Genomic DNA, 21,577 nt, shown 5'->3' on the forward strand with positions numbered 1-21,577 from the left:
TCAGCAACAAAGGTCCCATGACATGCTGCTTTTTGGATGCTTTTATATAGACCTTAGTGGTCCCCTAATACTGTATCTGAAGTCTCTTTTATATAGACCTTAGTGGTCCCCTAATACTGTATCTGAAGTCTCTTTTATATAGGCCTTAGTGGTCCCCTAATACTGTATCTGAAGTCTCTTTTATATAGACCTTAGTGGTCCCCTAATACTGTATCTGAAGTCTCTTTCCCGAAATTCAGCCTTGGTGCAGAATTACAGCCACTAGAGTCAGTCCCACAATGACCTTTCCTTAGGATGTGCCATTTCTGTGTCTGTAGCTATTGAGGAGGAGAGAGGGGGGGGGGGGCAAGGTGGAAGGTGGGGGTGTGGCCTTGACCAACTGCCACTTTGCTCGTTTGAAAGCCATGATGTCTCTCTCTCATGGGGGGGCCAAATTCTCTGTGCGGGCAAAGCAGAGAAAGGGGAGGTAACCTTGCTCCTTATGACCTCATAAGGAGAAGATTCCTGATTGGTCCATCTGAGCTTTCATTCTCTCAAAGGCAGAGCAGGATACCCAGGGCTCGGTTTACACCTATCACCATTTCTAGCCACTGGGGGACCATAGGAAGGCTGGGGGAACTCACATTAATGTTAAAAAACCTCATAAAGTGACATTTTCATGCCATGGGACCTTTAAACGTGCCTCCTAGGGGTCCCTCAATCAAAACAATGGACGGTAAACACAGACTTTTGATGACATTGTGAAGTTGCGTGGAATTATGGGAGTTCTAGTTTTTATTGTTAAACACCAGCACATTGTAGTAACCCTAAGCTGGATCGATCCATATTAAAACATCTCAATGAAAAAGGTCAATGCTGTATGATTTACAATTACTCTTGAAGGTATCATCTGGGTTTCCATGTTTTGATGAAACAAAGGGATCAAAGGTTACGCGCACAGACACACACACACATACACATACACACACACACACACACACACACACACAGCTATTACCCTCAATCAGTGTGTAATCACAGAGTCGCTGCTGCACTATGTGACCACACACACAAACACACACACGTCCCCCCATCCTCCCACATCTCTGACCATCTATTCATCCTCTGTATAATTAGCCTGCTATATTGTCTCCGTCTCCACAGTAACAACAGACACCAGCAGGCCTGTCCAGGTGCATTGTGGGTGCTCATTCTGTAGGCACGGACAGATTGTACAAGCCTGAAGATAAAAGGGTCACGACAGACAGCTGTTACATCACAGGAACCCAAGTGTTTCTTTCTGTGAGAGTGGTTGAGGAGCTTTAGATGGTTCAGAGGGAAAAGATCATTGGGTTATTATTATTGCTTGGACACTAGTGTTGACTAGGGCTGCGAAAAGTATGCCATAACGTTGTTGAATATCGCGATAAGGATATTACTTGCGATAAATAAACAGATATAAAGTATATTCAGTTATGCCTTTCTGCTGCTGTTTCTCCTGTTGCAGGTGAGCAGCAGCACTTTGGCAGAATAAAAGAAGGGAGAGACAGTTTTTTCTAAGCTTTTTTCGTTGTATTTGTTGCTTTTTTTTTAAGTGTAAAAATATTATGCTCATTTTCAGGTTCATAATTGTATTTAGAGGTTATATCAGAATAGGTTTACATGGTTTAATTTTCAAAAAACACCATATTTTGTTGTACTGCACCTTGCTGCAGCTCCTCTTTTCACCCTGTGTGTTGAGCTCTCTGTTTTAGCTACAGAGTGAGACATCTCACTTCTGTTCGCACATGCTCAGTACCTAGGTAAGGACTACTAGCCAGTCAGAAGCAGAGTATGAGGGCGTGTCCTGACAGTACCTAGGTAAGGACTACTAGCCAGTCAGAAGCAGAGTATGAGGGCGTGCCCTGACAGTTCCTAGGTAAGGACTACTAGCCAGTCAGAAGCAGAGTATGAGGGCGTGCCCTGACAGTACCTAGGTAAGGACTACTAGCCAGTCAGAAGCAGAGTATGAGGGCGTGCCCTGACAGTAGCTAGGTAAGGACTATTAGCCAGTCAGAAGCAGAGTATGAGGGCGTGAGAGAGTATTTTTTTTGCCTTTTTCGATGTATTTGTTGCTTATTTTCACTGTATGTGTTGCATATTGTATGTGTATTTTTTGACATTTTTCAAAACCCTGCTGCTTGCTTCAACGTTTTTGTTGCTTTAAAAAAACAAAAGAAAATTCCGGATGCTTTTTTTCCAACGCTTTCTGCAAAAGGTAGCAAATGATAAAGCTCCTGTTGCAGCCGATTACTTTTAAGAAGAATAAAAGAATGGAAAGACAGTTTGTCTGAGTGTTCGTTTTCGCTGTATTCGCTTTAAAAAATAAAAAACGTTTCTGACGCTTATCAGGTATGTTTCATAGACACCTGGCCATGAAATGTGTTAATAAGCGCAGGTGATGGAAGCAGATGGAAAATTGGCGTTTCCTCCCGCGGGACAGAGAGAGAGAGAGAGAGAGAGAAACATAGAGCTGATGAGCGCTGCAACACAGAGGAAAATCCTCCTTTCACTGCCTCCACTGCTTTGTGCGTCACACAATTGAGTCCTGACAGCAACGAGTCTCGGTCGCCATGACACCCTTTCATCAGAACAGCCCCCTTGAAGACCTCTGAGGACATCCTCCTCCCTTCTCCTCGTCTTCCATCAAAGTTTGCTTCAACAGAAGCCGCCGATGTCTTCGCGAGGGACACGAGGACGAGCTCGTTATCTCCCTCGATTGTTGTCATGGAGTACCGTCCACTTATTCAACGGAGCAGTCCACAAACAGACTGAAGATCAGCTGTTAACCGTGCACGGTTCATTCGAACAAATGTGTCTACTTAGCAGATCCAAACAGAATCTGCAGCAGGGCTGCACGATATGGGGAAAATCTCGTAAATGATAATAATATAATAGAGATAAAAAAATTTTTTTTTTTTTTTCCTTTTTGCTGCTTTCAAAAAAAAAAAAAAATAAATTGTATTGCGTTCGTTTTTTTTTTTTTTCTCTAAATACAAGTAAAAAAATTGCTTGTTGAATTTGGAAGAAATGAAAGGAAATCCATTCCAACATCATTCTTTTATTGAACAAATTGAACGTTGAATTGAATACAAAAATATAATGAAAGTTACAGTTTTGTGTGTGCAGTTTTCTATTACAGTCTTCTATATTTTCTTTCAACTAACGCCGACGACTTTTCCACTGCGATTCCAAACTGTCGGAATGAAATCCTGAGAGTCTTGCTAGAGTCGTGGCGCTTCCGTCGTCTCCGTTGTTTGGTGTAAGGTGATCATAAAAACTCAGTCCCCGTCAGTCTTTTTCCCGTCTTGACCTTCCGATAAAATCAAACATGTTCGATATTATGGTAAGTTTGGAGTCTTGGTAGTGAAGTTAATCATGTGAACATTGTCAACAACCAATGGGTGCGCTCAGGGGGCGGACTGGGACACAAATTTGGCTCTGGCAATTCCATCCCTTACTGGCCCAATTTCAGACGGGGACATTATTTGCTTTATAATTATGTTGCCGTCTTAGAATAGAATGGAAACCAAAAAAACGAAGACTAGCCAGACGCAAGCTTTTATTTTGAAAAGTAGAAGCCTGACGGCACCAGATGGGAGGCTCCAGGCTGCAGATGTACAGTCTTGCATATTTTTGTCAAAGTAGTGTGAAACGCCAGTGTTGTCGCATTTTTTTCTTTTTTCCAGCAGCCCAAATCGGCCCAAGAGTGCATCAGCCCTTCTGGCATTCGCCAGAGCTGCCAGATTGGCAGTCTGCCTATGGGTGCGCTCCCTCCAGCACCAAACAGGAAGCAGCAAACGGCTAGAGGGTAGATCTTAATTTGGATCTGCTAGAATGGTTGACGTAGTTAGGTTTAGGCATGGGGAGTGGGGATTGGTTAGGGTTAAGGTAAGAATACCAGGGTTAGCCAATCAGAGGCAGAATAAGGGGGGCCACGAGTCACGTCCTTTGACGTCAACGCGTCTAGCGGCTCCGATCTAGCATCTACCCAGCTAGAGCCAGTGTTGTTTATGGTTTAAAGAGGGGATGTTGACGATTTTCAACCTTCTGAAGCGAGTCATCCGATGCAAGTTTTACTGGCGGTTAAACGCAGACCTCTGGGTACTGGAGACATTCATCTGCATGAACAGAAAATCTGCAGACTTTCCCTTAAGTTACCAGCCAACGCTAGCGGTAGCTATATTGGGTACATTTTTCAAAACAAATCTAGTCTAGTTTTGCAATGTGTGACTCTGCAAGATCCCCTAGTCTTTACGTATCATGGCAGGCAGTAAAAGCCTTAGCCATAGACTTACATAGCCAAAAAGATGTCTGTAAATCAGTGGATACGTTTTTTTAGAGCGTCTAAACCCTGGAAAATGACTTGTTTCACCGAAAGAATTTCATCTTTTCGGTAGGGTAACCACTGGAAAGTCTAGAAGATCCGCACGATTAAATCATTTACTTGGGGAAACTTTAGAATTTATGAACAAGAGAGAAAACAGATGTGATAATAAAGCAACCGATTGTGCTATTTTCTTCTCTGTAGATGCAGTGGCTGCATCCTGCCGCAGTGCCCCAGTGCCCCTGCTGATATCAATAAAGTTTGAAATCTTATTCCGTAACAAGCTGGACTTTGGTGGCAGATTTTTTTTATTTATTTTTTAGAAAAGGTGTCGTTGTTTTTTAAATCTTGTAATGAGACTCAGACGGACCTCGGCTCAGCTCAGCCATATTTGACAATATTTAAAGGAAATACAAACCTAGTGTAATACTTTACAGATGAAACAAATTGTAGTGATTATCCAGTGGGCCGGACGACTTAATGGGCCAGAGGAACGCTGCACTATCTTGTGTGTGTGTGTGTGTCTGTGTGTGTGTGTGTGTGTGTGTGTGTGTGTATGTGTGTGTTAACACACCATATGGTTTTCATTTGGGGCGGAGGTTTGCATAATTATTCTGGCATCAGTAGCCGTGGTGACAAAGCGGACTCGGCTCGGTCTGCATTCACACGGCAGTCAGGAATAACCTCGCCTTCGACAGGAAGCAACGCTCCCTTTCATGTCAAAACGCTGACGGCGAATGAACAACAGAGAACCTCATGACACGTTTGTCGTCTTTGTTGTCATGATGGTTCTGATTTCATTACATTTTCGTCGCTAATGATTTAGTTTCTGAGGACTCGATCAGACATCAGTAAACTCATTTTTCATAAAACGTACTGAGCAGGGAGAATATTTTGAACACCTTTCAACAGAGAATCTTAAAATGTCTTCTTAAAACATGAAGTTGAAATGGCAGGAAATCCAAAAAAATCCATTGATTTTCTTCTTTCTTTTAAGGGTAACTACCGTTTATCTCAACCTGGACCCTATGTTCCTGTTTTTGTGTCTAAGTGACTGATGGGAACAACAATCTTTGACATTGGTCCAGTATTAAGCGAGATCGCTGCAGTCGGCAGCAGAGAAACAAGCTACAATGTAAGTTAATAGGGCAATTGCGCAGCTTCTATTTACCTTCACAAAAGTGCTTGTTTCAACGCTGACAGGCTCAGATTAATATTCTCAGTGTCTGACAACATTATGGAAAGGATTTCTAAGAAGGTCGACCTTTCTGTTAAAGAGTAAGATCCTTTTTTTAATCAAAAACATCCGCTAAATCGCATTCGCTAAACCCACCAGACTCCATGTAAATAAACAGTAATTTTATCATCGTAAAACACACTTCATTCAAAGTCGACAGAAACTAAATAAAACCATGAAACACCGTTTTGGGTCGTCTTTCCACTTTTCCAACGATCACAACTCTAGTTTGGGTTGAAATAAACACATAGTTTACTGATTTACATGTGAAAATATGTTGGCTCTATACATGCTAAAAGTATTGGATTTTTAAATGGAGTCTGGTGGGATTAGCGCTAGCGACCTCAGAGCTGTTTCTGGTTAAAAAAAAGGGTCTCAAAGATGTTTTAAAGGTCTATCTCTGTAGGGATCCTTTTCATAATGTTGTCAGACACTTAGAATAATAATCAGAGCCTTTTAATAGCAAAAGAAAACACTTTTGTGAAGGTAAATACTCTGTCACCACCTGGAAACATGAACAGCTTTTTTTTCGCTCTTTTTGTTTCTGAAAACCTAACAAACAACTAAACTTTCACATTTTTCTTGGAACAAGCTGAGCAGGGAATATTTTGAACACATTTCAACAGAGAATCTGAAATATATTCTTGAACCAAGAAGTTAAAATGGCAGAAAGTCATGAAGAGAAGCCGTAGGTCAGCTGAGACGTGTATCGCTCCATAAAGACGCCTGTTTCTGTCTAATCAGAAGTGTTATCCTGCGATTTGTCTGCATACTGCAAAGTTCTATTAATTCACGGTCTGCAAAACTGGAAAACATAAAACAGCTTTTCTTCCTCTTCTCTTTTTTTTCTGTTTCTTCTGAAAACCTTCCATTTTGGAGCTGCTGCTCCGATGGCGTTGCTAGCAGCTCAACATAAACAGAGCGTAGTGTAAACAGAGGAAGTAACACATCATTACATCCTGGACGAGACAGAGACCACAGCAGGAACAAAGACAGACAGTGAACACACCACCCCGACGTTCACACTGCAGTTTAGCCACTCGGAGCTGCTTTAACCTTTGCTTTGAAATCCATCAATCAATCAATCAATCAAATGTATTTAAAGTGTTAAATCCATATTAAACATGGTCTCAGTGCTCTTTACAATTATAGGAACTCATAACAGACAGCAACAAAACAATCAAAAAGCATTAGAGCAATTATAATAAACAATACAATAGCACCATAAGAGAAGATGTTTGTTTGTGAATGACGCAGAAAGGATGCTGTGTTATGGTTGGCTGTAGTATAATGAGTGGGGGGTGGGGGGGGTAATTTATATTTAAAAATGTCCCCTGAGTGAGCTTCTTTAAAGGTCCTATGACATGCTGCTTTTTGGATGCTTTTATATAGGCCTTAGTGGTCCCCTAATACTGTATCTGAAGTCTCTTTTTATATAGGCCTTAGTGGTCCCCTAATGCTGTATCTGAAGTCTCTTTTATATAGACCTTAGTGGTCCCCTAATATTGTATCTGAAGTCTCTTTTATATAGACCTTAGTGGTCCCCTAATACTGTATCTGAAGTCTCTTTTATATAGGCCTTAGTGGTCCCCTAATGCTGTATCTGAAGTCTCTTTTATATAGACCTTAGTGGTCCCCTAATACTGTATCTGAAGTCTCTTTTATATAGACCTTAGTGGTCCCCTAATGCTGTATCTGAAGTCTCTTTTATATAGACCTTAGTGGTCCCCTAATATTGTATCTGAAGTCTCTTTTATATAGACCTTAGTGGTCCCCTAATACTGTATCTGAAGTCTCTTTTATATAGGCCTCAGTGGTCCCCTAATACTGTATCTGAAGTCTCTTTAATATAGGCCTTAGTGGTCCCCTAATACTGTATCTGAAGTCTCTTTAATATAGACCTTAGTGGTCCCCTAATACTGTATCTGAAGTCTCTTTTATATAGACCTTAGTGGTCCCCTAATACTGTATCTGAAGTCTCTTTTATATAGACCTTAGTGGTCCCCTAATACTGTATCTGAAGTCTCTTTTATATAGGCCTTAGTGGTCCCCTAATACTGTATCTGAAGTCTCTTTTATATAGACCTTAGTGGTCCCCTAATACTGTATCTGAAGTCTCTTTCCCGAAATTCAGACTTGGTGCAGAATTACAGCCACTAGAGCCAGTCCCACAATGAGCTTTCCTTAGGATGTGCCATTTCTGTGTCTGTAGCTATTGAGGAGGAGAGAGGGGGGGTGCAAGGTAGAGGGTGTGGCCTTGACCAACTACCATGCTTCGCTCATTTGCAAGCCATGATGCAAGCTAAATTCTCTGGGCGGGCAAATCAGAGAAAGGGGAGGTAACCTTGCTCCTTATGACCTCATAAGGAGAAGATTCCAGATCGGCCCATCTGAGCTTTCATTTTCTCAAAGGCAGAGCAGGATACCCAGGGCTCGGTTTACACCTATCGCCATTTCTAGCCACTGGTAAAGAGGTAATGCCACAGGCAAGCGTTAGTGAGGAGGTAGTCACGCATTGCCAGACCCTCCTCCACAGTGCCGCAGAGGAGGGTCTGGCTAGTCCACACAGCATTCCGGGATGGGAGAAAAACGTGCTCTGGTTTACTGGCATTTTTTAAACCGATCACAATCGTCTTGGGCGGTGCTAAGTGCCGGACGGAGCCACGGTGCCTCTGCTAAATTGTCTCGGGAAGGAACATGTTTTGGTGGAACATGTGTATGTTCAAAAGTAGTTTTAGTCGTGCAAAACAAACTCCGATTGGACAGATAGTCTAGCTAGCTGTCTGGATTTACCCTGCAGAGATCTGAGGAGCGGTTAACCATAGTCCTCACAAATCCACAAGAGTTTAGAACGCCAACACAAAGAAAGAGGAAGGTAACGGACATCCGGCCAAAAAGGACATCCGGCGTAATTTCCAGCGGCAACGGAGCAATCCCCGAAGTGGAAGGACTTGGGTATAGACTAGTGAGGAGGTGCAACAGTATGAAACATGTTGTTTTCTTTTGAACCGGCCCAATTCACACTGTGGGCTAGATTTATCAAGCCGTTTGCGCCTGTTTCCAGACGCTAATTGGTCGCAAAGACGGACGTAACGGATGCGGGCTATTTACAAACAGGGCGCACTTGGGTAAAATCGCAGATTGTCTGCCACATGAGCGAGAAGAGACAAGTTGCGCTTTCAATATGCGCTCGTGGGAGGGTCGTGGGGAAAGTGGGAGTTCCACCCAAAAAGGTGGGAGGATAAGCGCAAAGTGCCCCTAATTATATATTCCGTGGTATTTACAAAGACTGTCAGTAAGAGCGCGTCTCTATTCTGCGGGGGAAATTCTCCGCCTCTTAAAAGCAGGTCTAAACCAGCCGCAGTCGAGTTTCCTCGTAGACCTTTATGCCGCTGGTGAAATGGCAACAGTAATTTGAGCAAGACGAAGACATAGGCGAGGCTGAAAATATTTTTAACACAAGAATCACACTTTGTCAGTGAACACAACATCATTTAGCGTTACAGATCAAGCAGCCATAATATTATAATAATAATAATAATAATAATAATAATATAACATAGCAATATTAGAGTTACTGGAAGAAATCAAAGATGAAATTGAATCTCCCACTCAGCGTTCACATCCCATTCCAGCAGTTGTTAAACTCCTCTCTACATTACAAATATTGGCATCAGGATCATTTCAAACAGTCATAGCATCAGCAGTGGGAATATCGCAGTCTACACTCAGCCGTATCATAGCACAAGTACCGCTTTACTACAGCGCAATCTACGGTATAGTGGGCGGAGAAAGACGCTGATTGCCTGATGGGTGTCAGGGTTGATAAATACTACGCAAAATGTGGAAGCATAGCGTGCGCTATTACCGAACTCGCATAAACAGACGCAGCGCAAACTGCGCTAGTGTTAGTAAATCAGGCCCAATGTCTCTTCAAAGTCTGGATGCTTATGGTACTATGGTTTTTGGAGTATTTCCATCTTGCTAAAACTGATTGCAAAGTATAATTTGATTGGGCCAAAATAATGTGCCTTACCAATGCATCAGGCTTGAGCGCTGTGTTTAACGACATGAAGAAGAACATTTGGACTTGAACTCACCGTGTCGGAGCCAGTGGGTGCTGCTCAGGCCGCCAGTCATGCCGCCAGCTAAACCCCGCCCCCCTGCGTCCCTCCTCTGGCTCAGCGTGGAGATGAAGGTGCCCAGAGACGGAAACGGCTGCTTCGCTCCTCGCCCAAAACCCTGGCGCGGAAAGATGACATCATCAGCACCACAAAGAAACAGAGAAGAAACATGTTCTGCTGATGTTGAAGACATTCTGAGGGACACAAACAATGGACCAGCATGTGAACATGTTGTTGATTACTCTAGGAAACACTAGGGAAAGTAGATTTTAATAATTTTTTTAAATACTTTTTACATTCACAAATAACATTCACAAACCTTTTTTGGCATGGATCTCTAAAAGCATTTTTTTTTAAATTTCATACAAATGTAAATGTACTTTGAAACTTTACAGGTTGAGAATATTTTACGGTTAATAATGTTACCTTTACTATCAAAGATAACAGTAAGAAAAATCAAATACACACTTTGACATGTAAATGTAATTCTGCAATTCCCTGCACTGCAATTTACTTCCCTACTTCTTTACTTACCGCCAAGATATATCAGCGATAGGGCTGGGCAATATATCGATATTATATCGATATCGTAATAGGAGACTAGACATCGTCTAGATTTTGGATATCGTAACATGGTAATATGGCATCAGGTGTTGTCTTTTTCTGTTTTTAAAGGCTGCATTACAGGAAAGTGATGTCCTTACCTGAATGTTCTAGCTCTATTATTTGCCTTTAGCCTCTTCGTCATTAAATACACATTATTGATGATTATTTATCACAAATCTCTTTGTGTGAATATTTTGTTAAAGCACCAAATGTCAACCCTACAATATCGCCGCAATATCGATATCGAGGTAATGGGACAAAAATATCGTCATATTTAATTTTCTCCATATGGCCCAGCCCTAATCTGCGATAAGGCAACAATATCAATAATACTGATACATCAGACCTGTCAGTAATATAAATTAAAGCTACTTTAAAAAGGTATCTACAGTGACTGAAGCTATAACACTTTTAGAAACTGGAGCTCCGGTTTCCACAAGCATTTAGCATTTTATTACTGACAAAAAAAGAGGCACGAAATGTCCAAAAATGCTAATTTGTAATTGTAAATGTATATTCTTTGATACGATTGAACAAAAATCCAAGTAGCTACAATCTCCCAGCGACCGACAACTGTTCAATCCCTGCACCGTTCTCTTTTGCATTACTACCAATGCACACAGTCTACCATAGCACCAATAACGCCTTACAGTTCTGTGAGTGATTTTTATGTATGTGAGATATATATATGTGTGTGTGTGTGTGTGTGTGTGTTTTTTGTTGTGTTATGGTTGTCTAAGCTACTGGATGCCTAAAATCTATTATCTATCTATCTATCTATCTATCTATCTATCTATCTATCTATCTATCTATCTATCTATCTATCTATCTACCTATAAGTTAGCAAACAATTTGAAGAAATTAATTGACCAGAGTGCCTCTTAAATGTTGAGGTTTCCTCACCCAAATTGAATCCAGACAATTGAGATACAATAAGATCCAAAATAACGTTTACTACGTGTTTCCTGTGATCAATGGCCGTCTGCTCTTCTGGTTTTTCACACAAAGTCTCTGCAAGCTGCAGACGAGCCGCAAGTGCAAAGCAGAGGAAGACGGAGAGAGGAGAGGAGAGGAAGGAGGGATTTAGAGGAGGAAATTACACGACAAAAAAGGAGAGAGGGAATGAAGTAAGGCCTAAGTGGGAATGAGGCATGGGAAAGGAGATATGTGGGTTAAGGAAAAGAACAAGACAAATGGATAGGAATTAAAGATGAGTAATTATCATCTGAGGATGGAAGGAAGGAGAAGAAATAGAGCAAGAAAGGAGAAATAAGTAATGCTAGAAAGGACAATGATGTAGATAAGACAGAGAAGAACTAAAGATGGAAAATAGAGGACAACAAAGGATAGAAGGAGAAGAGGACAGGAAGCAGGGGAAGAAAAAAGGAATGTACAAATAGATGGAGAGCATATAGGAGGAAGAGAAGAGGAGGTGGGATGGAAGGTGGAGAGATCAACAGATGCACAGCAGCCGCTCCTGACAGCAGCGCGCGCACGCACGCACGCGCACACGCACGCACGCACGCACGCACGCACGCACGCACGCACGCACACACACACACACACACACACACACACACACACAGCGATGTGTTCAGGGGCTGCAGAACAGAAGGAGCAGAAAGACGGTTAATCCGATATATTGAATCTAAAGAAATAAAAACTTGAGGAAGAATTGAAACAAATCTTTGGCATCGGTGCAGCACACACACACACACACACACACACACACACACACACACACACACACACACACACACCACCAGCGATGTGTTCAAGGGCTGCAGAACAGAAGGAGCAGAAAGACAGTTAATCCGTTAAAATGTATCGGTTTCCAAAGAAATAAAACCTCGAGGGAGAATTGGAACAAATTCTTGGCATCTGTGCGCAGCACACACACACACACACACACACACACACACACACACACACACACACACTTACTTACATACTATTTTCTCTCTTGCACACAGCAACGTCAAGAGAAAACAAAGGACAGTTTGTGTCTGGAGAAACAACCTCAGATGGCAACAGGTTGAGTTTCCAGAGTTATGACACAACGTTCAAATAGACATACATGTATAGTACACAAACGCGTGTGCACCTTCATCTGGTGTCGTCGGACAGAGGCTCCGTCTCTCTGCGAGAGCACTTATCAGATACAACAGTTTTCATTCAGATCGGATCAAAGAAACGGTAATAAGGCTGACTGATCCGCACACAACACAGACACAAAGGTTGTTTTATAGAAAGCAATCATTGCAAAGAGCAGAGCTGCAAAGACTGATCGATGAATCGATTAGTTGTCAACTATTAAATTAATAGACAGCTATTTTGACAATCAATTAAATCGGCTTCAAGCTTCTCTGATGTCAGCTTGTTAGATGTGAATATGTTCTAGTCTCTTCTCTCCTCTGTGACAGTAAACTGAATATCTTTGAGTTGTGGACAAAACGAGACATGTGAGGACGTCATCTTGGGCTTTGGGAAACACTGATCCACATTTTCCCCCCATTTTCGGACATTTTAGAGACAAAACAACCATCGAGAAAGTTAGCGACAGATTAATCGACAATGAAAATAACCGCGAGTTGCAGCCCTGACGCACAACACTTGCTTTGTATCCTCTGCGTTGGTTTATTTGGTCGGCGTTTCAGTCACAAGGACCGTTCTCAAGACATGTAGTCCCATGCTTCGTCCTTTCACCTCCAAGGCCAGCTACACACTGGCTGCGTGGCGCGAGCGTGTCAGCTGCGTGGCGTCTCCGTTTTTATTTCGGCCCACGTACGTCTCAGGCGCGGCTCTAGAAATAGAACCGACGCCTATTTTTCACGCGACACGCAAGCGTGTTGGTAGCGTGTCCAGGCTAAATATAATAGGAAAATATCATATATATACTATAATAGGAATAGTATTAGTATAGGAAAGTATTTGTGTCATTTTGACACAAATACATATTAATAAATGACATTTAGATGTTTGAAAGTCTCTAGGTTTTGATATAAATGCAGATATAAATGTAATAAAAAACAAAATTGATTTTCTAATCTTGCACTGTCAATACAAAACGAAATATTCTGTAGTCTATCAATACTGCCGACGTTGTCTTTGCTGTAATCAAATCAGTATATTTTTATGTTTAACATGGTATTTCATTTAATCCATGGGAAACATCCATGTGTACGGACAAGGCTAGCAGCAGCAGCACCGCGTCAGACACGTTTCTGGTGTGTAAAGACATAGAAAAATCCACGCAGCTGACACGCAACAGAAACGCCACGCTCACGCCACGCAGCCAGTGTGTAGCCGGCCTAACTGATGTGTGTATTATTATTCAGCCTGTTCTCGTGAACCATTCGTTCAAAAACCTACGAAAAGTTAAGCACTGTAAGTTGTAAGCATTTCACGTTTTTGTTGCTGCGTTCACTACATTGACTGCCGCTGTATAAGACCACGGCTGGCCGCGTAGGGAGAAGGTCGGGGGGGGGGGGTTAACATTCAGGACTTTGAAGCCAGAGAGTGGAGTTCGCTTCCCGGGAAAAACTAATGCATTTCACCCAGGAAATGTTTGGGACTGATTACGACCAGAGATCCCGCTTGACAGCATCCGAAGTGGAACCAGAATATCAGAGTGAATATTTCGGTGTGGTCTTTAAAACATCAGCAGACCTCTTTCTAGCGTGTGTATTAACAGGGAGAGTCTAACCTGTTAGCTGTGTTGTCGATGCCTCGAGAGAATAAAGGAAGCGACTCAGAGCTTGCTGTAAGGCAGTATCTCTGGCCGTATATGTGTATGACGTCATTAACATTTTAAAAGGCTTTTTAGAACAAAAAAAGCCACTTTAAAAAAATCTAACACCCAGCGGTGTGTATTTTCTTAGCCTCCCCTTTCAAATGCAACATTCTAATTACTAGACAAAAAATGATATCCTGAGAAAAGTGGATTTTGAGGGGTATAGCTCCATAGACCTCCATTCATTCTGCAATTGCCCGTGAGCCCCCTCTAATGGAACCAGAGTGGAAATGCAACCAGTTCAGAAGCCGGAAGTTTCCCGAGAGTGGAAGTTCTCCCCTTATTAGAAATTGTCCGGTTTTAATCCAATCCACGATCTTTTTCCTAATCTTAACTAGTTGTTTTGGTGCCTAATCTTAACCTTTGTCGCGGTAAAACGCTCATATTTTGTGGACTAAATTTAACCGTAATGTCCGCCAAAACCAGCGGCAGCTCACGGTGCTCTGTACCCGGCTCAAAGTCACCTATTTTCGGGTAACTAACTCAACCACCAACTACCACTGATACAACGGAGGTCTGTAGCCGGCGTCATGAAACTCTGTAGCGGCTTAAACAACTAGCAACTGCCGCTCGGCGTCATGGAGCTAAAAAATCTACACCTACGATGTCTGCCGTTGTATTGGTTTGCCCTCTTATGGACATAATGCCCAAAAATAGGTATTTGAATATATTCAAACCTCTGTGTTTTTTTTTTTGAACGAATAATCGAACGGCATCTTTGGCCAGTTTTGACAGCCCTACTTTGGCCTGAATGTCCTCAGATATAAGCTTGACGTTACAGAAGAACACTGGAGGAGGAAACAGAGAATCAGTTCCAGAGAAAAGGAGCTGCAGCGAGAGAAACGCATGCAGCCCGCTTTATGGCATTTCCAGACACAAACTAGTCAGTCTGAGCAATGACCGACTGTTTATTGGTCAAAAACCGTCGGATCTGCACATTCCTGCTCCCTGACACAATGGAGATGACATCAACCAACCAAGCAAGCCTGCAAACCCCCGCCAGTCTGCTCCGGAGCGACACCGAGGAGCAAAAACTTTAAACACAGCGAGACACCAGCACTCGGCTCGCTGCTGTGCAAGTCAGAAACACGACGGTGACATCATCAGACGCTGCTGCAGCCATGATGTCAGGGGGGGCGTTATGTAACACAGGGACATCACTTTTTCCACAAAACTACAGTCTTTTGGTTGGCGGTCACCAGTGGTGGAATGTAACTAATTAGTTACAAGTGAGCTACTTGAATTGTACTTTACATGAGTCTTTTCTTTTCGTGCTACTTTCTACTTCTACTCCGCTACATTTCAGAGAGAAATATTGTACTTTTTACTCCACTACATCAATCTGACAGCTGTAGTTACTAGCAGCGGTGGAAGGAGTATTCAGATCTAAAGTGCTAATACCACACTGTAGAAATACTCTGTTACAAGTTAAAGTCCTGCATTGAAAATGTCACTTAATTAAAACTACATAAGTAGCATCAGGAAAATGTACTTTAAGTATTAAAAGTAAAAGCACTGGGGGCGCCTGGGTAGTTCACCTGGTAGAGCATGCGCCCCGTGTACAGAGGCTCAGTCCTAGACACAGCGGCGGCGGGTTTGATCCCGACCTGCGGCCCTTTGCTGCATGTCATTCCCTCTCTCCCTCTCCCTCTCTCTCTCTCTCTCTCTCTCTCTCTCTCTCTCTCTCTCCCTGTTTCAAGTCTTCAGCTGTCCTATCAAATAAAGGCCTAGTCTGGCTATCACCAGACCAAGCTCAATCTTTTAAGATTGAACATCAGTCTGGGGATTCTGCTCTGTATTTTCTGCCGCACAAGTGGAGTGATCAACGGGCATAGTTAAAATGACTCTGTACGCAATTGGATAGTCCTTCAACCAATCAGACCGACAGTCTGGGTGACGTAGCAGCAACAGCGGCATCAACGGTTTGCTGCGCTTCGGTGGCCGCCATGTTGAATGTAAACAAAAAGCCACTTACCGTCGCTTCTCTATCGTCATCGTTTTAAACCCGCCAATAGCACGGCAGGTGGATAAGCCAGTTTGTGATTGGCCCCCGCAGATTTGTAACGGAAGCAGGATAGAAAGACGTACAGGTTTCCAGCCTGAGCTGCAGGGAGAAATCAAATCGCCGGCAGATCGCGCTGGGTTTACCCAGTCTAATAAAGGCCTAAAATACCCAAAACAATCTTCTACAAGTACTCAATGCAGAAGAATCCTCCCATTGTAGTAGGCCTGGGCGAAAAATCGATTAAATTAATTAAATTGAATTTTTTGTTGCGGGCGATTTAAAAAATAAGTAAATCGAGTTTTTGTGTAATGGCGCATTTTTGGCTCCCCGGAGCTTCCGTAGCGTTAGTTTTACATAGCAGTATGGCAAGCGACAACAACATCATAGCACACACGAAACAGCAACAGCAAGTGACAACATGGCTACCGGTGAGAGTGGGAAGTTTGTTCCCAAGAAAGGAATAAAATCATCTGTTGTGAGACACAAACAACATGGCAGCGACAGGGACTAACATTAATTATTTTCTTAACCAGTCGTTTCATTACTTACTTATCCGTAATCTCCGCCGAAATGACCGGCAGCTCGCGGTGCACTGTCCCCGGCTGACAGTCACCTATTCTGGGATAACTGAACAACCAGCTACAGCTGACCTGAAGGAGCACCATGCGGGGCACCAGAGGCGGTGTTGAGGACCTCTGTTGCGGCTCAACACATCTACTAAATGCTGCTGATACAACCGAGCTGTGACGGAGGTCTGTAGCAGCTTAAACAACTTGCAATCAACGCTCTGTAGCACGGAGCTCCACTTCGACTTTTGTTTTTATCGCTACGAAGGAGCTTGCTACAGGTACGCTACATTCAAGAAACCATGGGATGTTGACGTACGTTACTCAGCAACAGGTGAAAATAGGGGCAAGGTTGCGTAATAACGTTAAAATGATTTGAACTTTTAGCGAGGAACGAGAAGTGAATTACCTGTAGGCCTATGTGTGAAAACAGCTTTATCTCACGCATCCGTTTTGTTTGGGAAAACACTCAAACCAATTTATATTTCCACAAAATTGGCATGAATAAACATAATGGTATACGTGCCCCGTGTGTGTATGAGTCAAAACAAAATAAAACTTGTTTTGAACAATTTCTTTGTCATCTGCAGATTGATTTTAAGTAGAGGGAGAAAAAAAATCAATTAAAATCTTAAATCTGATTTTTTTTTTTTTAAATCGGGGATTTTATTTTTAGGCCATATCGCCCAGCCCTACATTGTAGAAAGTGTAAAGGATCCAACCAGCTGTGTGTTTAATGGTCTAATCATACCAGTTGGACTTGTAGGCCGTTATATTGTTGGTTAGTTTTAGTATAAAACATCAGATTTTATAAACTACATGCAGACATCTTATTAGTACTTTTACTGAGGTAAAGAGTACTTCTTCCACCGCTGGCTGTCACTGTATGTACACTACAAGTTAAAGTTCAGAAGATAACCAGCAGAATCGGTCGAATATTACAAATGTTCTTATAGAATGATTCGGGATCAAGTGAGAAACATTTGTCTACTCATTTGCATTAAAATGAGATGCATATGTATGCAGATTAGGGATCAGACCAATATCGGCCCTGGACGATTATCGGGCTGCTTTTGGGCAGTTTGCAGACTATCTGTATCTGTGTTTTATTTGCCTGATAACCGATAAAGTTAAAGCTATAGAGCGTAATTTCTGTCGCCCCCATGACGAATTCTAAGTAATGACAACAAAACTGTTGGCACGTCCACATGATACTAGTCCATTACCTTGACGTTCAACTTCCGGGAAATTCTGTGGTTTTATGAGGACTATGGTCCTCAGATCTCTGCAGGGTAAATTCAGACAGCTAGCTAGACTATCTGTCCAATCTGAGTTTTCTCTCGCACGACTATTTTGCAGCGGCTCTGTGCGGAGTTTAGCGCCGATTATGATGATTCTGATTTGTTTAAAGAAATACCAATAAACCAGAGCGTGTTTTTCCCCCATACCCGATTGCTATGTGGAGGAGCCAGACCTTCCGTCAGCGCACTTTGGAGGAGGGTCTGGCAAAGCGAGACTAACATGATACAAGCCTTCCGTGATCACGCACCACCCCCGCCCCTCCTCCACACAGTTGCTAGTAGCCAAGGAGGACACGGAGGATTATAAAATCATGATGGACTCTTCAGAAGAGGTCATTATCTTCACTCGAGTTTCTGTGCGGGAAAGTCGGCGGACGCCACAATCTTCTGACCATAGTCCTACTGAGAGACCCAGAGAGAGTTGTGTGGAGCTGATAGTCTTAATTAGCGTCGTAGCAACTCATTTGGCGACGGCTTAAATGTAACGGACATTCATTAATATCAAAAAGTTACGCACTAAAGCTTTAATGAATTAAAAAGTATTCTACTTTGGCTCCTCCACAGCTCTGTGTCTGTCCCTCTGCTTCGGTTTCACTCACCATTTAGTCTGACTTGATGTCCCCCCCACAACACTATCTGACTGTTACTGGGTATTTTGTTGAAAGTTTCTAATTCATTAAATAATTGCTTAAAGCATTTAAACACATTTTTTTGTTGGAGCTTGTAACATTCCAAAATCTTCATTTCGACTGAAAGTTTTTCATTTTTTCACTGTAAATGCATAACGGTTCCAAATATCAGTTACATTAACTACTTATAATCGGTATACCGGCCTTGAGAAACCAGTAGCGGTCGATCCAGTAGCGGTCGATCCCTAACGCAGATGATCGTGCTGTGTTCCCTAATTATGTGTGGCGTTGTTTGCATCATGGTTTTTATAAAACAAAATAATAATAGTAATAAAAAAGTGTAATAATCATTACAGTAAAACAACAAGCATCATTCAGACTTGTATGCAAGTAATAAAGTGTTTTGAAATGTGGTTTATACAATTGTTTATTCTATTTTATTTTTGAAAAGGATGAATATATTATTGCCTGTAGTTCAATGCTCCCTGGAGTTTATACATACTACTATAACTAACATTGTTATTCCTAATATGAAATGAACACAAATAAATAGAAGATGCTTATTGGATACTATGTTACTGTTTCCTTTCCCATTTTGACTTACACTACTATCTATGTACTACTACTACTTCTACCAACACAAACACAAACATATTTTGTGCACATCAAAGAGAGAAATTAAGGTGTGAATCACTTTTTTTGGACTATATGAAATATAAATGAGGAGAAAAGGCAGTTTTCTTACAGCAGGAGCGGAGCTGTTGTAAATTGGCGGAAGCCTCTCTCTTTCCCTCTCAACTCCTGACAGCGAAAAATGTTCTCCATCCATCCTCTCGGTGTGGAAGAGCGGAAAAAAAGTTGTTGTTTTCTCCCTCCCTCCCTGGAAAGAGTCAGTCCTCTGCAGCCTCTGTGTTTCTACACATGTTTGTTTTTTTCCCCCAGAGCTACGCGTCTGTCTGCTCGCTCCGCTCCGGTATTCCACGGTTAATCAGGCACGTTCACATCCTCGAAGTAACGGGAGTGAAGTGTACCTTCGTCGGACAGGTGGGCTCTCCGTTGCGCGCACAGCCTGCCGCGTAAACGTCTCCAAAAAGCTGCACGTAAAGTCTCCGCCGGAAAAGCTTAAAGAGTGTGAAGTTTTGTTCGTTTTAAAAATTACTTTAAAAAATAAACACGTTCAGGGTGAGTTGTTGACCGCTTCTCCTTCTTCTTCTTCTTCTCCTCCTCCGTCTCTCCCTCTCTGCGCGTCGTCTGTCGGGGAAGCAGCGCCGGCGCCATGTTTGGAGGAGGAGGAGGCGCCTAGTGCGCACACACACACACACACACACACACACACACACACACACATACACACACACACACACACACACACACACACACACACACACACACACACAGAGAGAGAGCGGGAGCGAGAGAGCGAGAGTAACGGGAAATAGGAGCTTTGGCTACACGGTAAAAGTGGAAGAAAGAAGAAAGAAAGAAATACAAATAAATGAATAAATAAAGCCAAAGGAAGAATGAATGAAATATGTAAGTAAGAAAGAAAGAAATACAAATAAATTAAGACAAAGAAAGAATAAAAGACGATGAAAGAAAGAAAGAAAGAACTAAGGGATTTTTGTCACTTTTTCCAATGTCTTTTTCTGCGTTTTTTTGACGTTTTTGTTGTTTTTTCCTTACATACAATTTTTTTTCTTCTTCAAATGCTATAAAATAAAACACCCAAATTCAATGGAAATAGTGAACTGATCAGTTACGTCATTTACGTCATTTTCTTTGACAATTTGGTTGAAGGAAAGCCAAATGTTCTGATATAGAGCCTTTTTGAAAATGGGTCAAATTTGACCCGAGGACATCAGGAGGGTTAAACATTAAAGGTTGTTTCTTCACTTAGACAATTAAATGTAGGTATAGGCTATTACTATTTCCTGTACACTTGATCTGAAAATAATCTGTATTATTACTGAGTCTGTATCTATGACGATTCATTTAGGCATTAGACAGCTCAATTGCCGCCAGGTGTCCCTCACCTCACCTGCTAACCTCCAATGGATTTATGAGGACTATGGTTAGCTGCTCCTCAGATCTCTGCAGGGTAAATCCAGACAGCTAGCTAGACTATCTGTCCAATCAGAGTTTTCTCTCGCACGACTAAAACGTACACATGTTCCACCAAAACAAGTTCCTTCCCGAGACTATTTAGCAGAGGCACCGTTGCTCCGTCGCCCAAAGACGATTGTGATTGGTTTAAAGAAATGCCAATAAACCAGAACACGTTTTATTCCCTTCCCAGAATACTGTGTGGACTAGCCAGACCTTCCTTCGCAGCGCTGTGGAGGCTGGTCTGGCAATGCGAGACTAGATAAACCCTGATTTATTGACTTGTGACTGTATGGATTTTTCATATCTTTTTCCCACTTCTGTTTTTCTTTTTATGTTACCGTATACCCAGGCTTTTATTTTGACAGTTGTGAGAGGAAGTGATGTGCTGTGATCCCCTCGGTCTTGACTGTGTGGCCCTGCAGACTCTGCGTCACCGCTGCAATTTCACTTCTGTCCATAATTAGTAAGAAACAGGATCCGGGCTTCAGGCCAACTCGCACCGAACATAAAGAAACTGAAGGGCTCCTGATGTCACAGATCTGTGTGTGTGTGTGTGTGTGTGTGTGTGTGTGTGTGTGTGTGTGTGTGTGTGTGTGTGTGTGTGTGTGCGCGTGAGTGCGTGTTTGTACATGTGCTTGTGTGTGTATGTGCGTGTGTGTGTGTCTGTGTGCGTGTGTGCGTATGTGTGCATGTGTGTGTGTGTGTGTGTGTGTGTGCATGTGCGTGTCTGTGTGTGTGGGTGTGTGAATGTGTGTATATGTGTGTGTGCGCGTGAGTGCGTGTGTGTACATGTGCGTGTGTGCATGTGCGTGTCTGTGTGCGTGTGTGTGCGTGTGTGGTTGTCTGTGTGTGTCTTTATGTGCGT

General features: G+C 42.4%; 1 protein-coding gene across 1 annotated transcript in view; it reads right to left on the reverse strand.

The window, feature by feature from the left end:
• The window catches only part of hectd2 (HECT domain containing 2), an 82,383-nt gene extending 62,515 nt beyond the window's left edge, over positions 1–19,868 (reverse strand). Inside the window, exons 1-2 of the mRNA XM_039784384.1 lie at positions 19,352–19,868; positions 9,683–9,824 (exon numbers count right to left, since the gene is read on the reverse strand). Of these exons, the coding sequence (XP_039640318.1) occupies positions 9,683–9,824; positions 19,352–19,435 (226 nt within the window). The 5' untranslated portion in view covers positions 19,436–19,868. The remainder of the gene's footprint in view (positions 1–9,682; positions 9,825–19,351) is intronic.
• Positions 19,869–21,577: the final 1,709 nt, after the last annotated feature.

This window comes from Perca fluviatilis, chromosome 19, assembly GCF_010015445.1.
Source record: "Perca fluviatilis chromosome 19, GENO_Pfluv_1.0, whole genome shotgun sequence".
In the NCBI taxonomy this organism is placed as follows: Eukaryota; Metazoa; Chordata; class Actinopteri; order Perciformes; family Percidae; genus Perca; species Perca fluviatilis.